This window comes from Amphiprion ocellaris, chromosome 23, assembly GCF_022539595.1.
Source record: "Amphiprion ocellaris isolate individual 3 ecotype Okinawa chromosome 23, ASM2253959v1, whole genome shotgun sequence".
Taxonomy (NCBI): domain Eukaryota; kingdom Metazoa; phylum Chordata; class Actinopteri; family Pomacentridae; genus Amphiprion; species Amphiprion ocellaris.
Window position 1 is genome coordinate 14,615,437 of NC_072788.1, and position 16,734 is coordinate 14,632,170.

General features: G+C 40.1%; 2 protein-coding genes across 2 annotated transcripts in view; one reads left to right on the forward strand and one right to left on the reverse strand.

Moving 5' to 3' along the window:
- tesk1b (testis associated actin remodelling kinase 1b) overlaps positions 1-8,560 on the reverse strand; it is a 48,341-nt gene extending 39,781 nt beyond the window's left edge. The window contains exons 1-4 of the mRNA XM_035947449.2: positions 8,421-8,560; positions 6,578-6,613; positions 5,089-5,178; positions 3,325-3,389 (exon numbers count right to left, since the gene is read on the reverse strand). The gene's annotated coding sequence lies outside the window, so the exon portion shown is untranslated. The remainder of the gene's footprint in view (positions 1-3,324; positions 3,390-5,088; positions 5,179-6,577; positions 6,614-8,420) is intronic.
- On the forward strand, positions 5,965-16,620 carry faah2b (fatty acid amide hydrolase 2b). The gene is made up of 11 exons (XM_023268642.3): positions 5,965-6,230; positions 7,957-8,039; positions 8,447-8,583; positions 9,005-9,214; positions 10,374-10,493; positions 11,173-11,308; positions 11,974-12,091; positions 12,202-12,321; positions 13,762-13,873; positions 14,073-14,261; positions 15,515-16,620. The coding sequence occupies exons 1-11, from the start codon at positions 6,042-6,044 to the stop codon at positions 15,688-15,690; spliced, it is 1,590 nt and encodes a 529-aa protein (XP_023124410.1). The 5' UTR covers positions 5,965-6,041; the 3' UTR covers positions 15,691-16,620.
- Positions 16,621-16,734: the final 114 nt, after the last annotated feature.

Below are 16,734 nucleotides of genomic sequence, written 5' to 3' on the forward strand. Positions count from 1 at the left end.
TGTAAATAAAACATCAAACGCAGAGCTCAACTGCATCAGAAATGTCAGTTTCCACCTCTACATCATGTGCTCCTGTGTCCCCCATCTGACCGTCCTGTGGTGGCCCCTCGTTAAAACTCATCTGTGGGTGCTAACGATCACACTCTCCCTCACAGCAGCCAGGCGGGGGGCCAGGGGCCTTTGTAATTGGTTTTTTGGAGCTCACCAGCTGTTTCATGCGCCCGCACGCCGGTACACAAAGGAGGAGTGAGGGGTGAGGGGGGTGAGGCAGAGGGGCTGCTGCCACATGGGACACAACCCCCCTAGTTCCACTTCAACCTCCCCCTCCTCCCATCCTGGACGAGAAACCGCTGCCAGATAGACAACTGGACATTAAGCTGCATCTATACATACGGTACATTTAACACAAATATAAGTACACAATATGTACACTACTGGCCAGATGCTAGTGATAGTACATTTAACCCTCCTGTTGTCCTCGTTTACGGGCACCAAAAATATTGTTTCCTTGTCTGAAAAAAATCCAAAAACTCAGCAAAAAAATTCCCCAAATTTATAACAAAATTGCAAAATCTTCAGAAAGAAAATTCCCTGAAAGTTTCCCTCAAAAGTTTTTTTTTTTTTTTTAATCCCCAAATTTGGCAAGAAATTTAAAAAAGTAAATATTTTCAAAAAATGAATAAAAATCTTCAAAAAAAATTCCTAAAAATATCTGAAGTGATTCTATAATTATCAGTAAAATTTCTAATATTTTCTTTAAGAACATTCAGAAAAAAATCAACCAAAATCCAGCAAAATTCGCTGGATTTTGGTTGATTTTTTTCTGGATGTTCTTAAAGAAACATTTTTTTTAAAACGTTTCTTTTTTCCACCAAAAAATGTTCAAAAATTTCCCAAAAATGTTGAAAATGTGGATATTTTCACTGTGGAAATATGTACTTATTCCCACAATTTCAAATTTTAAAATGGGTCAATTTGATCCGCAGCACAACAGGAGGGTTAAAAAGACATCAGAATATAGATCCCAGAAATTAATATCAATAATGTTTTTCTGCATTGTTTATTTATAAAACTGAAAAAATGAACAAGCTTTTAAGCATTTTCACTTTTGTCCGTTTTGATGGTGAGGTTGACTTTTATCGTTGTAATCCAGTAGGACAAAAATTTCATATGTGTGATGTATTTGTTTTGATAAAATCTGGTACATGAACTGCATTTTTCAGGTAAGTATATAGCTGGCTATTATTTAGCTCATGGAAACTTTAATTTCTGCATTCCGGTGGATTCTTATGCATCATTTTATGGTACAAGGGTCTTCATTTATGTTAGGGAAAATATTAAATTCAGGCAAAGGTGGCAATTTAAAATCCCGCAGGTTTTAATATTCATATTTATGTGGAGTAAATAAAGATCCAGTGCTGAAATTTAAGGAAAAAAAAAATGTCCTTGTCAATGCATTGATGCTCCTGTTTGTGATGCTGTAGGTTTTCTCCAAAATAAGTCTTCAGCTTATATCATGTTTTTCTTGTAGATACCAAATGCAAATAGCTCTCCGGCAGTTTAAATGTAGTAGCAACTGCAAAATGTAAAGTAACTGTGAACTGCTAGTACACAAAATTAAAAAAAAAAAAAAAAAAAAAAAAAAATTTACAATGAAGTATTAATGAATTCAGAAATAACATGTTAGAAACGTCCGAAGGGCTCAGAACCAAAGAAACCTTTTGGATGGAGGTGAAACAGCTTTAAAAACCTCAAGAAAGTGCTGTTTCCTTCATTAAGCAGGTAGAATAAAGAGTGAATCTGTGCTCAGATGTGAGCCATCAATGGTTTAATGTAAAACTAATAAAAAGGCACATTTTTCTAAATGTTTCTTTGTGTTAAAGAGTGTTTTTGAGCTACTCAGTTTAGTTTTGTACTATACAGTTTTCCGTTTTGTTGCACTGCTACACTGCACAACATCTACTTCTTGTTCTTCTTTTATTGTGTCCAAGTCAAACAATTATGGAAAGATTATGTCACGTGTTGCACAGATTGTACATCTCTAGCACGGAAATCTGTGATTTGGGGCTTTAAATTCTTGCTAACTTGACTGTTTTTGCACTTTTTAATTAATGATTTAATTGTTCATGAATGTTTTCTTACTTTTAACATTGATTTATTGACATTTTTTTCTCTCTCTTTAAATGTAGAGCAACAACAACAAACTGTGATTTAAACTTTTTTTTGAAATTTGAAATCCCACAGACTTCAAGCTTTCTCCAAACTGCTAAAACTAATCTGGAGAAACACCTCAGTATTTGTGGTTTTACCTAATGAAAATGGCCACTTAGATCCAAAAAAAAGTGCAGACACTCTGTTTTGCCACCCCAAGGGACAGACATATCAGGCTGCGTTGGTCTCTTGGGCAGAGAGGAGGTGCTGGAAAGTGGATGAGAGCGAAGAGGCCTATTAAAAACCAACAGTAAAGTAAATTACTGTCCACTCAGAGATGACAGGAACCAGAAGGGGTTTATGTCTGTGATCTCATTAGGAAAATTAAATGTCTGGATAATGCTGCATGTGATCCATTTGGGGGTCGAAGCTGTAAAATAACCTGATTTTTCTCGGTCGGTAACATTTGGAGCTGATAATATTGGAGCTGTTTCTAGTGTGCGTGTAAAACATTAGAGTCACAGTGATGAGCCATAGGTGGAAGGCATGTGACGTCTGTCCCATGACAACAGAGAAGAAGATGGAAATCAATGCAAAAGCGCCCAAAGCCATCCTCATGTTGCTCACTGACCCCATATCACTTTACCCTGAAGGCAGGCATTCACAAAGCCTTTAACTTTAACCTAAAAACATCACCGAGCACATGCTGCACCGCCTGCAAAGACACTGCAACCTGAAAATAAGAGGCAGCTATAATTACTTTGTGAACTTCTCCCACTCTGCAGCATTTCTCCTGCAGCTTCACACAGACACAAACACTGTCATTTGTGCGTTTCCTCTGCTTTTCCCTCTTGCCTCTACATGCCCGGTGGTTGTCTGAGCCTCGGGTTTCACCTTACAGGTGATCAGGTTGTCTGTTTTTCTCCACTCAGCCGGGACTGCGATATGTTTGTGTTTTCAGACTGGGTGTACCACGCTGAGGAACATTTATTTTTTAATACTGTGACCAGTTTGTCAATAGAGAATGCGGTTTATTTGCTGTGTGTAAACTGTGAGGTGTGAGTTCATAGGTTAACGGCTTGCAGGTCGACGACTGCGTGCAAAAGGTTTCAGCATGTTAAAGTTGCAAAACATCTGCTTCCTTCGGTTAACAGAATTTTAAAGTGAACTCACCTCATCCCAGTGATAGTTCCCGGCCATCTCCCAGTCCCAAAACTGGCTGCGAAATTAGGTCCCTCCTGAAATTAGAGGATCAATAAATAGCTCAGCAGTGTGTTGTTGACATCCTGTGGGTACTATTGATTTCACATTTCTTTTATTCACACAGCTGAATCCTAACATGTTTTCCACCAATGTGAGAGCACAAGCCCCTCTCACTGGTGAAATCTATACAAGGTCAATGCCGTTTCCTTCTAATCTAATTAAAAGGTACAGAAACTCTGATTTAACAAAGTGGCCAGTCTTTACATATTGATTAATTACCTTCATATGCAGCATAGTGTAAAGGTGCTCTACTAGATAAGTAGAAGCTAAAAAATACAGTTTCGGTCAACAAATACACAGAAAAAGTCAGATATATGCAAGTTAGATATTTAATTTATGCAAAAATAGTGTGTAGTAGTGTTTTGTGCTTAAATTATCATGTTTTATGTGCTTTTTCTATATACAGTAAAACTAATTTAAAAACAGCATTAATGAAATTAACTCTGAAATAGAATTGAAATAGGGATTAATGTAAAATGGAAGAACTCAAGAACCTGAGTTAAGCTACTTCCCACCATTTATTCTGTCCAGCCTGGGTCTTTATTTTGGTAGAACTGAGTCAGGGTAGGAAGCTCATAAAATGAAGTAAAATTTGCATGTGATGAATGCATCATGTGAGCCTCCTCCAGTCTTCACACTGTGTCGATGCTGCAGCTCTCAGACTCCAACAGACTCTATGGATTCTCCACTAACCCACTGACCTGCATTGCGGAGGCATTTTTTTTCCTTTGTGCTACGTGCTCTGTATGTTCAACTAGGAATTACAGATGCTGTGATGCCTTTAGCAAATGCTCCCCTCTAGCGTTGATAGACAGTTACTTCAGTGCAGTTTGGCCTGAGCTGGTACCTTGTGACATTACAGTCAAAATGTTCATATGTAGCTACTTTGGGGAGCAAAAAGTCAAATATGAGCTCAAAATAATAGGATAAGATAGATAGATACATATTATTTTATGTCCCACAGAGAAACCTGACTTGGACAAAACCTCTGTACAACACAGCACAATTTAGTTGTCATAACCTATAATAAAATGGCAGAGTATTTTAAATGCAGGTGGAAATGCACAAGAGGGACTTATCTGTTAGTGACAGTAACATCTTCCCTTCATTTATCACATCACTTCTCCCTCAGTAACGCATGTAGGCAGTCATTTTAGGTTGCATGCTTGTAGCTGGCAGGCGGAGGTCTCGCTATTTGAATAATATTTACATCAAATGGCATTTTTAGTTTGCTTTACTATACAGTGTCTAGCACAGGTACAGCCCAGCCTCTATTACTGTCAGGGAATGTTTCGGTTTATCTTAAAAGAACTGGACGTTTGTAGGTAGTAGTACTACCACAGTGCTACTCTGATACAGTCATACATAAATAAATTCACATCACTTCACCAGAAGATATGCAATGCTTAGCATATTTATTAGACCGCTGCCCTAAATTAACATTACTGCTGATTACCAAAATAATTTTTTATGTTTCTGTAATGGTTAATCTGCCTATATGTGCAAACACTTTAGTCAAAATGATATCTTTAATGCTAAAATATAATTGTTGTTGTTATCCATAAATTTTCAAATTTTACTGTTTTACACAAAAACAGTAAAAAGAGTAAAGCATGTTATTATTTTTTGATTAAGATGTCAAATTACAGTTATTTGCTTCCATTATCTACACACCGTTTAATCCTCATTAGGGTCGTGCGAGGGCTGGAGTCTATCTCAGGCCACTTAGGGTGAAGGCAGCAGTCACCTGGACAGGTCACCAGTCTATCACAGGGAGAACACAGAGAGACAAACAATCACACTCACATTCACACCAGCGGACAACTTAGAGTTACCAATTAACCCAGACATATTATTGGACTGTGGGAGGAAGCTGGAGAAAACCCACGCATGCAGAGGAAGAATATGCAAACTTCATGGAGAAAGATCCCAGGCCATTTTCATGGGTCAAAAGTCAAAAATTTGGTATTTGCTGGAGCCATTCTATCATTTTGATCTACTGGAAACAGTTTTGTCTGTGTCCTCACCAAATCTCATGGTTGTGGAGTTACATTTCTTATAAATTAAAAGGACAGTAAAAGGACAACTCAAAAAAATGAAAGAAATGAGTGTTTTTGTGTTGCAAAAACTGTATTGCAGTGTTACTGTTTTAAAGTTGTATACAGATTCTTACTTGCACAAGAGCACCAGTACTGAAATAAAGTCAAAGTAGCAAAAGTGCCCATGATTTTCAAAATGATGTAAACAATATAACTGGATTCTAATTACTGGCACCATCATTTGTATGGTGCTTTATTGTTGTAAATGGTGTATATATATATATATATATATATATATATATATATATATATATATGGTTAGTAATAAATTAGTGGAGTAAAACTATAGAGTAGCATAAAATGGAAATACTCCAGTAAAGTACAAGTAGCCCCAAAATGTACTACAAATGTAATATAGACCTGGTTGTTAATTTTATTTTGAAGGTGAAGACCAGCTTTCCGGTTGCGGCCTCAGCCTCATTAACTTCAGCTAGCTTGACCAGCAGCCATAAATAAGCCGCTGTTAGCTTAGAGTGCTGACAGCGGTTGAGCAGCTGTTGACCTTCCGTTTTCTGTCCGCGGTGAAACATGGCTCTGAGCCGTCTGGAAAAGGCTCAGGTATGGCTCTTCAAGGCGGTCATGGGAGTCTTCTCCCTCCTGCTTCGGTTCCTCTCCCCTCGGAGACCCACCGTGTCCGGGAAGAAGCTGCCGCCCGTCAGCAACCCGCTGCTGCTCCTGTCAGCGACGCAGCTCGCCAAGAAGATCCGGCGGAGAGAGGTGTGTAGCCGGTCAGACCAAGTGACAGCCACGGCTGGACGGAGGACTTACAGCTCGTTTGTTCACCCTTTCTCACTTTAGTATCGTCATGTTAGTAATTTCTTAGACTCACTTAAATTGCACAAGCAGTTTACGGGTTGTACTTCAGGAATTAGCTCGTCGGCAGGTGGTAGCTTTATGCCAGTTTCTTCCATTTAAGTATGTTATTAATTCTAAACTCTTATTTTAGCTGAAGCAGCTACACTCCTGGTTCAGTCTGCAGGTATCTTCTCCCAACAGCTTCATTTTGTTTCCAGTTCTACCAGCCTTTAAGGAGATACTGTAACACCTGTGGAATGACAGCTTACCTGTATGTGAGGATGTTGTGGAGGCATCAGCAGTATCTAAGGGATAGCAGAGGGAAGAGCACAATTACACACTCATAAGTCTATTGTTATGATCTAACAAAACCTGTATTTGTTGGAGGGCAGTTGTATTTAACCGCAGTACACTGTGCAGGTTTTCCTGTCAAGCAGGGCTTTAATTCATCAACTAGTCTGCAAATATAATAATAGATTCCTAATTGAAGTTATTTTTTAAAGCAGAAATGCCAAAGATGCTCCAGTTTTCCAGAGCATCTCAACTCAATGAGGAAGGGAAACAGGGATTTTTCCTCACATTACATACATAAAAATGAATGAGAAAACAATCGGGATAATACTCTACAGTGTAATTAACAGCACTGCAGCTCCGCTGTATTAGAGCTGCAATGATTCATCAATTAAGTGGCAACCATTAAACAAGAAAAGCACTCAGAGAAGCAGTACTCTGCCAAGGCTGCTCAGCCGTATGATTTCCGACAGATGAAATCTTTAAACAATTCGTGGTCCACAGCAGTCGATTTGTAGTAGGATCGCAATCATGTGATCGTCAGCAGGCAGCTGACATAGCGTTCACTTGTTGTCATAGTTACAGTGACGCCTTGCCGCTATCTCGCAAATCTTTAACAAATCCGTGGATCCAGACTATAAGCTGCATTACTGCCAAAATCTAATCACTTGGTCCTTGTGTGATTTCTGACCTTCCCTGAAAATTTCATCCCAATCCGGTAATCAGTTTTTGAGTAATGTTGCTAAGAGACAAACTGACGGACAAACCAACGCAGATGGTCACATTACTCCACCACATTCCTTGGTGCAGTAATTAAGCTGCAACTATTTTTTAAATTAATCGGTTAATCAGTTTGAGTATATTTTAAGGGGAATAAATTAAAATGTTCTGATTTAAGTCTTTCAAAATGTTTTTTTTGTTTACTCCATGACAACAAACTGAATATCTTTGGTTTGTGGACAAAACAATACATTTGAGGATATCCTCGTGGTCTTTGGGAAATAGTGATGGACCATTCCCCCCATGGGCCAAACAACTTGTCAATTCATTGGGAAAATAATCAACAGATTAATGGCCAGTAACAGTGTAGTATTAGTAAAAGCTAGTTGCAACTCTGTACTATATGAATGAAGCTCCTTTGTTGTTATTTGGGTTTTACTCTGTCTCACCTTCACAACTATATCCTGACACTGGTATTTGTAGTAAAAACCTGTTTGTGGGGGATCATTTCTCCATTGCTTCTTTCCTCTGGTTTCATGTTTCACCTGACATAATACACTGTAGTTTTTTCTGACAGTTTGACTTCCTTCCTAATCCTAACATACACTTGCATGGTTTAAATGTTGTGTGTCTCCAGGTGTCAAGTGTGGAGGTGGTGCAGGCTTACATTGACCGGATCCAGGAAGTTAACCCTTTATTGAACGCTGTTGTAAAAGACAGGCAAGAAAGAACATCTCTCCCTACTGATACTTTACTCAGGGCTGCAATGATTGGTTGGTCGAGCAGCTATTTTGATAAATAATCGGCTTAGGAAAAGTTTTGAAGCTAAAATGGCAAAGATTCAAACATTTCCAGCTTCCTAATATGAGTATTTAATGCAGCAGTTTATATAGTAAACTGAATATTTGGGGATTTTGGACTGTTGGTCAGACAAATCGACACATATGAAGACTCTGGTCTGCTTGATACACAGGTGTTTGACATTTTATGAATCAAAATGCATGAAGCATGATAGTAGAATAATCATTAGTTGGAGCTCTATTTATGTAAAATTATTGAGGAATTTACATTCTTTGATTAGAATCTTTAACCCCAACAAACCTGAGTCAGAAACATCCTCTGTCCAGGTTCGCTGCTGCCCTCCAGGAGGCGGCCCAGGTCGATAAGCTGATCGAGGAGGAGACTGGAGGAGAGGAGGTGCTGGAGGACCGACTGCCTTTACTGGGAGTGCCGTTGTCTGTCAAAGAGTCCTTTGCCCTCCTGGGTAACATCCGGTTATCACCTTCCAGCCACTTTAAACCAGCTACTTTCCTTTGGTTACACATGCCGGCCTGTATTTGAGGCAACTGATACTGTTAACTAGCCACACCCACTCACCGAGAACATGCACTTTGACTTTAACATACAGTATGTATGTCAGCCTTGTAAATCCTGTTAGGAAACATTGATATGGAGGCTAGTTTTACCATTGGTCAACATTTGAATCTGGTTTTTGACCCAGGTTCTGGGATAAATGAGACAATTTTAACTTTTAACTGAATATAACAGAAAATTCCTTATTAAAAACACCATCTAAACTGTATTTTCATCAGATAAAATGACATTAAAGCTGAAAAAAAAGAAGTTTTAAGCTAGTAGTTTTAAGTCTGCTGCACCTGACTATTTGATATGTTTCCATCTTGCAGGTATGCCCTTCACTACAGGCATGATCTCCAGGCGAAGAGTCGTAGCCACCGTCGATTCTCCACTGGTGGCCCAGTTGAAGAGAGCGGGGGCCATCCCGCTGGGCGTCACCAACACTAGCGAGCTGTGCATGTGGGGCGAGTCACACAACCACCTCTACGGCATCACCAGCAACCCGTACGACCTGGAGAGGACATCAGGAGGAAGCTCAGGTTAGCAGCTGCTGGGTTAACGAGTGAATGTTGGTAGAAGGAGTGAACATCTCTGAAGCATTCATTCATTTTCATTATGTTGGAGTCTATTTGTGTCCAGGAACAGGCTTTAATCACATTACTCTACCCTGCAGACACACCAGCACGGAGGCTCTGGCTCTGATGCTCTAAACAGAATCACTTCACAGTGTGTTCATAGATCTTGGTGAATATGTGAGAAAAGCTGAATGAAGCCTTTTGAGTCTGCAGAAGGAGCTGTCCAAATTCTGATTAATCTCATGTGATATCTCTGGTGTGAAGTGCTTCGCAAACATCTGTGGCTGTCTGGCAACATCCTTCACAACACACAGATTTATGACCAAACAGTTTTAGGTGAAATTGCTTGGTGGGTAATGTTGGTGTCAGACACTGACAAAGAAGAAGCATGTGGGGAATGATAAATCAGTTTTTATAGTTAAGAAAACAGATCCTGACAACGATAGAAGTGTAATACCAAATGAACTGCTGAAACTAAAAGGTCCAGTTCATTATTATTTTTGCTTTTGACTTTTCTTTAAGTACAGAATAGAAAATCAATTAGTTGTACTATAGATGAAACTGTTTCTCTGCTGGTAACATATTTTGTATTTACTTTGAAGGGCTTTTGTCCATGCCATTTTACTGTAAGCGTACTGAATCTTTGTTGCAGCATGAGCCAGGTGTGGTTTTAGAAGTGTATCCAGCCTTTAACAAACAACATGCTCAGTGCTGCAGTTGAAATTCTCTCAAGTTTCATAATGTTAACAAGACCAGGAACATTACATTCTTGTTGTTTGTGTCTCAAATACAGCCACAGTAAGGAAAGATATATCAAAATATTGTACAGATGTAACAACGAGTTGTCAACTGTTGCTGTAATCTGCAGCTATTTTCATAGTAAATCAATCAGTAACATTTTCTAATTCCAGCTCCTTAAATGTGAATATAGTTTCTTTTCTCCTCTGTGACAGTAAAGTGAGTATCTTTGAGCTGTGAACAAAACAAGACATCCGAGGACGTCATCTTGGGTTTTGGAAGTTTGGAGCATTTGATAACTGTTCTTAAAAAGATTGTGGTTGCCAGTGGCATCAACTCACCTCTCCTTGCTCTGTGTTTATCTCCTCTGAATGTCTGGCTTCAGGGGGGGAAGGCAGCATACTGGGAGGAGCAGGTGCAGTCATCGGCGTGGGCTCAGACATCGGTGGCAGCATCCGCATACCCTGTTTTTTCAATGGGATATTTGGTCATAAAACCACTCCAGGTAAGAGACATGGATTAATCCAACCTATCCCTTTTCACTGTGCTGCTTTAACAGCCATTGTTCTTACACAGATATTTTGTTATATTTATAATGTATACATTATATTTAAGCGCTCACGTGAATATGCAGCTTCTGTGCTGTTCAAAGCACCTGCCCAACACCAGCTGGTGATCATAGTGAAACATTTAGCAGCTCCAGAGTGAGGTATTTCCTCAGGAGTTGGTAGAGACCAAAAAACAGAGCTAATCTGCTGGATGTAACTGCTACAAGTGCAAGGGCCTAGTTATACTCTTTTGCAAACACAATCACAGACGGCTGTGTGCACCATGGACACATACTTGTTCTTATTATGCTACTTTGTTGTCCAGCGCCAATGTATTCCAGTGCATGTGCAGTAGGTGCCAAGATGAAAATAGGAGGGTATGTGGATGTCTGCACAAAGCTTTGGGTCACTCTGAAGATGAAATTTATGTCATCTGGACCCTCGTGGATGCTCACATGCTTGCAGTCCTGGAAAATGTCACACTGGCCTAAATGAAAAAGCGACTGCTTGCCAAATCAACTTAAAAGCTGCTGTCAGTGCTTACAGCTTGTTTCTGCGCCCTCAAATGACCAAAAAAACCCCCTAAAACATTTTAATTTATCTGACTATGCTGTAGCTGCCGTTTTCTGCGTGCAGGTGTCGTATCCTGTGAGAACCAGTACCCTCCTACGTCTGGCAGACAGGACGAGTACCTCAGCAGTGGTCCCATGTGCCGCTACGCCGAAGACCTGCTGCCTATGCTCAAGATCATGGCTGGACCCAAAGCTCACATGTAAGAGCTCTGCTATTGCTTCTGAACGCAACTCAGAGAAGCTTTCCTTTCAACACCACTGTATTTTAGAAAGACTCAGCTTACACAGTAGGTTTCTATGAAATACTCTCTTTGCCTGTGCACATATACCATAGACATGATAAATGAGACGTACTTGCAGGCAACAGGGAGGGAAATATGTCATGTCTGTTGTGTGTATAATCAAATTGTTACAATGCAAATATGGCAATCATCTGGCGCACGCACGCACGCACGCAGAGTCATACTTTTGTGGCAGGTGATTGCAGCTACCTTAGTGCTAATTCTTTTTTTGCTTCATGGATGTGATAATAGGCCACATGCAGTGAAATCTTCTTATTCTTCTTGTGGCCAGCAAAGGCAAAGACGAACACTTCCAGTGTGTAAACATGGATACACGGCTTCAAGCATAGACAGTTATCCTGAATCAAACAAGCGGTTTTCCTCGAACAGGCAGACTCGACTATGGGCCTCAGTGCCTTACAGGGTTACGAGTCAAGTGAGGCTTGTTTTTGTGGACTTTGATCAGATTTGAGATGACAAGTGTAGCCCAGACGCCAAAACCCTGAAGGTGTTTGATAACCTTTGGTCTGTGATGTAGAATGGTTTAACAATTTACAGTGTTCAAATGTCACTTTCCTGTACAGGTTGTCCTTAAATACAAAGGTTGACCTCAAGAAGCTGCGGTTCTTCACCATCCCTCATGATGGCGGCAGTGCTTTTACATACCCGGTCAGCAAAGACCTCATAGACATTCAGAGGAAGGTGTGCTGAGTTCATCTGTCAAAAAACGGATTTTCTTGAGTTTATCAGAAATGCCACAACAATGTTTAGGACAGTTTTCAGATTTGAAATCCCCATGTAATGTTCCATAGGTAGTGAGGCGTCTGGAAGCCGATTTCGGAGTGAAAGTCCAGGAAGTGCAGTTTCCGGAGCTCCGCTATGGCTTCCAGATCTGGGACACCTACATGGGTCTTCCTGACAAGGAGGGAAAGGTAGTGTCACCTGACAACCTGATCCAGAGCAGCAGTTCCCTGTGTGTCTGTACAGAACAACTACTTTACAGCAGACAGTCTTATATACATTTCCCACGTGGGAAAGAACAGCAGGAAACAGGCATCAGTTAGGTTGCTGTTGCCAAGACTCTCTAAGAAAACGTGTGAAAGTGAAAGAAAGCAGGCCAAGTCTCCATCACAGCACCTATTGTAGTCTGCTGGCAGAACTGGTTCACTAATCTGTTTAGCTGCCAGCACACACCACACACGCACGCACGCACGCACGCACACACAGAGCACCTCTTCAGAGAACATTACATTAACTCAGAATAATGTCCTGCAGACTTTACCTAACCTGAACCTCTACTTGCCTAAACCTAACCGTACACTAACCTTAAGATTAAAGATTTACAGTGAGAAGACTTGTTTTTTGTCACCAGAAGTGGCCTTGAATCCTCATACTGGGACTGTGTAAACAGATTATCTCCACACAATCTTAAGTGCGTGCACACAGAACACACTGTGATGAAGGAAGAGCGAGTAAATGTGTAACAGTGAAAGAAGATTTAGCACATAGGAATGGTGGTGGAAATAGTTAAAGGGAGGGAGGAGGACAGACTCAAGCAGAAGGAAAGATGAGAGGGATGTTGAGCTCAGACATGGATCCCCAAGACTTGCCACTGGAGACTGCCACCTGTAGGGGGACCTGGGAAACACACACACATACTTGCATTTTAATTAAGTATATCGGAGTCCTGATATTTTGTACTTCTACTGCACTACATTTCAGAGGAAAACACTTTTAACACTTTTTTGCTTATATGCGTTTATCTGACAGCTGAAGTTTGAACATTTATGATTGAACATGCATGTCAACAATGTGTGATAAGCCAATAAAATTTACCAAATCAGGCTTCCCACACAGTGTGAGGTCCAAATTTATCCTAGATTGCACAAAAACCTAGACAAAATTATGTGGCCACACTATGCATTACTCAGAAAACAATAGTAACACATATCTACTTTATTCTAAGAAGTTTATTTTCCTTTTTCTGCATTTTGGACTAGTGGATTTTAAATGTAATATTTTAGGCATCAGATCCTGCAGATGATTTCATGAAAAGCACATTTGTCTCTAATATTTTATGAGCTTTGTGCAAGAGTTTTCCGCTGTTTTGAAGTACTCCATGACTAATAAATCACTCAGTTTAATTAAAAGCCGGGTGAGATAACACTGGCACAGTTTAGTGTTACCATCCTGATAATGATCCCTCTGCAGGTTGGAGTCTGGTGGCAACAGAAAATAGCAAACACACTGTGACTGGTTGAATGGGAACAGCTCTGTGCTTATACCATGGAAATATAATAGGCACACACTGTGTACTTTATGTGACCTTAGGTACACAAAATAACCGTGTTTAAAATGTTTTCTTCACTTAGCCTCCCAAGCCATTTGCTGAGCTGATGGGTGAACCAGGCCGACCAGCGTGGCCTGTGTGGGAGCTGCTGAAATGGATGATAGGAAAATCAGAACACACACTGGCTGCTATTGGTAAGAGGAAAAGTACATTTATGGACATTGTCTATTTAATTTATGTTAATTAAGTTTTACTTTACTGTCTTCATTTGTTAATATTGTTTTGAAGGGTGCAATAAAATGTTAATTATTGGTAATAAAGCTGCACTATTACGAAAAGTGCTCAATATTGGATAAATTGAAAAATACATCATTAAAAGTGTGATGCCTACAGGTGTGGGCCTGCTTGAAGTGACACGGAGCTCCAAAGCCTCATCCTTCATCATCCAGCAAAAGGAGAAACTGCAGAAGGAAGTAGAAGAGCTACTCGGCACTGATGGTGTTTTTTTTTACCCCTCGCACCCCAGAGTGGCACCCAAACACCACCACCCACTCTTCAGACCCTTTGACTTCACCTACACCGGTCAGTGCAACTAACGACATAGTAGAAGCAAAGCTCAGGCATCTTTGAAACCGTTTCTTCACACTGCAGCTAGATTTATTTGTAAGAATTTGCGACTCAAACTAACCTCTGGACCCTAAAACCTGCCTGTGGGTTTGAAAGCCATGGTCTGTGTAAAACCATCTGCAAAAGTGCATCATTTATCATACCAGAAACTAGAAACACCAAGAATCATCAGATATTCCACTTTGATTATCTTTAAACTACTAGACATCTGGAACTTGTTGTGTTGGAGAACTTAACAACATCTAAGCTTAAAATCTGGATATTTCCTCGTAATCACTTTAATCTACAGGGTAAGCTCTTAGCAATGACCAGATTCTGTAAAAATATGTATTTTTTAAAAATTCTGTGCCACATGACAGAAATTCGAGGACTTTGCCTAAACAGCAGCTCTGTACTTACACAGAGCAGTTAGGAGAGGAGAATTTTTAGAAATTCAACTTTCATTTCACCCCTGTCTTTATTATTAATGGTACTACGACTATGTTATACTGCACAAAAGGTGCTTGAGTTCTCCCACTTCTGGCTATGGTTTTGCTATTTACATGGAGGTGCAGAAATGTCTGTTACAGTGAAAAATTAGTCCATGATAAATAAAAAATATCAAAAGCAAAACGCTCTACATAGGGTTCAGAGGGTTAATCATTTCAAGTGAAGTAAGCAGAGCAAAAAAAAAAAACTAAATTATGTCAATATTTGGTGTGACTACCGGTACATAAAAGATTGTTGGTTTAAGGCATCTTGGAGGGCTTACCACGGTTCTTCTATGGGCTTAGGCTGCCTCTGTATCTTCTGTCTTCATGTGATCCCAGACCGACTCCAAAACGTTGAGATTAGGGCCCTTTGATGACCAGTCTTTAGCAGGACGTCTTGTTCTTGACCAGAAAATATAGATCTTATGTGACAAAGTGCATCATCAACACAGCACAATTAGTAAAAACTCAGATAGCAGGAAGAGGGAAGATCCCAAATTAACTCTAGTCCAATGACGTAATAACACACTGCTGCGAAGTTCTTGGAGGCTGGCAAAATTATTTTTGACTGCAAACACATTACACAAACCTTCAGAAATGGTCTTGAAAACAAAATTACTGAATCTCTACTGCATTTAATTAATTTTAAAGCATATTATCCCATCAAAACATAACGTGTAGTAGTTATTTCTAATTGTCAGTTTCCTCATACCGTTTTATCCTGTCGTCCATCTCCAGGCATCATTAACATCCTGGGACTGCCGATCACACAGTGCCCTCTGGGTCTGAATGAGGAAGGTCTGCCTCTGGGTGTGCAGGTTGTTGGTGGGAAGCTGCAGGACCATCTCACCCTCGCTGTGGCTCTCTACCTGGAGAACACATTTGGAGGCTGGAGGGACCCTGGAGCAAACTAAAACCATACATTCACATGCTAACAGCCATTACCAAATCTCCAGACTGGTCCAAGGTGAAGATTGTGGTCCACTCATGCCTACCTTGCTGCCTGGTGCAGTACACAAACACAGAGAGGTACAGTCAGCACTGTACCTCCAGTGACAGATTGATTTTTGCACTAATGAGGAATTAATCATTCCAGTTTCTGTCATGATTTTATCACTTAACCTGTTCAGAGCCAGTTATATCATGAGCACAAGCTTTAAAAATGTTGACAAGATGTGAAGAAATGTCTGTTAACATTCACATTATCACACAAGACAAGGTTTTTGGGCTGTTCATGAGAATTAGATGTCCTGTGCTTTTGGACCAGTCACACATGTAAATACAGACTTACTATCTTAAGTCAAAAGGTCACTAAATGACAGGTTTAGTGTTTTAAAAAGCCTAAACACACTCACCTCAGGTTGTTACTGTTCTAATTGGACCTCTGCTCAGGTTCATGCTTGGTGCTTTCATGAACCTGAATCTTTCAAGGTGTCATTTGTGCTGCACTGAGAGCTGCAACCAATCAGAGAGATGACAATCAAGTGTGGGCTAAACATGCTCACACATCAAATTCATTTCAAGAGCACATTTAAAAAGAAATGCTGACCTAAGTGCTTCACAGAGATGGAATTTGGTGGTCTGAAGAGCCAGAATATGAGACACCTGTGCACTGCGGATGTATTGAGGTCTATCGTTAATCCTAACAACAGGCATCGGTGTAAAGAGGATAAAAAGGATAAGACTTACCTGACAGTGGTGTACATATACTGGCAAAAATGTGCAAAACCTTTACTGCATGATAATGTGAATGTTGCAGAGTAGCGGTTGATCGACTGCGGTGCCCGTTTTATGTTGCAACTCATTTCTGTCAATAAAAAAAAGGTCAAAATCTTTTCTCATAACTTTGCTTCTTGTAACAAAGCATACTTTGCAGCAGGTCTGATTAGCAAACGTCAAGTCACAGGGTTGCAATAGTTCAGAATTTTCCTCAAAGGTTTCATATATCCTGGTTGGAA

Bases quoted from the DNA above. Each gene is read 5' to 3' on its own strand.
- faah2b (XM_023268642.3), top strand. From the start codon at position 6,042: ATGGCTCTGAGCCGTCTGGAAAAGGCTCAGGTATGGCTCTTCAAGGCG. The intron at 9,215-10,373 runs GTTAGCAGCTGC...GTCTGGCTTCAG, and splicing joins GACATCAGGAGGAAGCTCAG to GGGGGGAAGGCAGCATACTG. The intron at 12,322-13,761 runs GTAGTGTCACCT...TTCTTCACTTAG, and splicing joins TTCCTGACAAGGAGGGAAAG to CCTCCCAAGCCATTTGCTGA.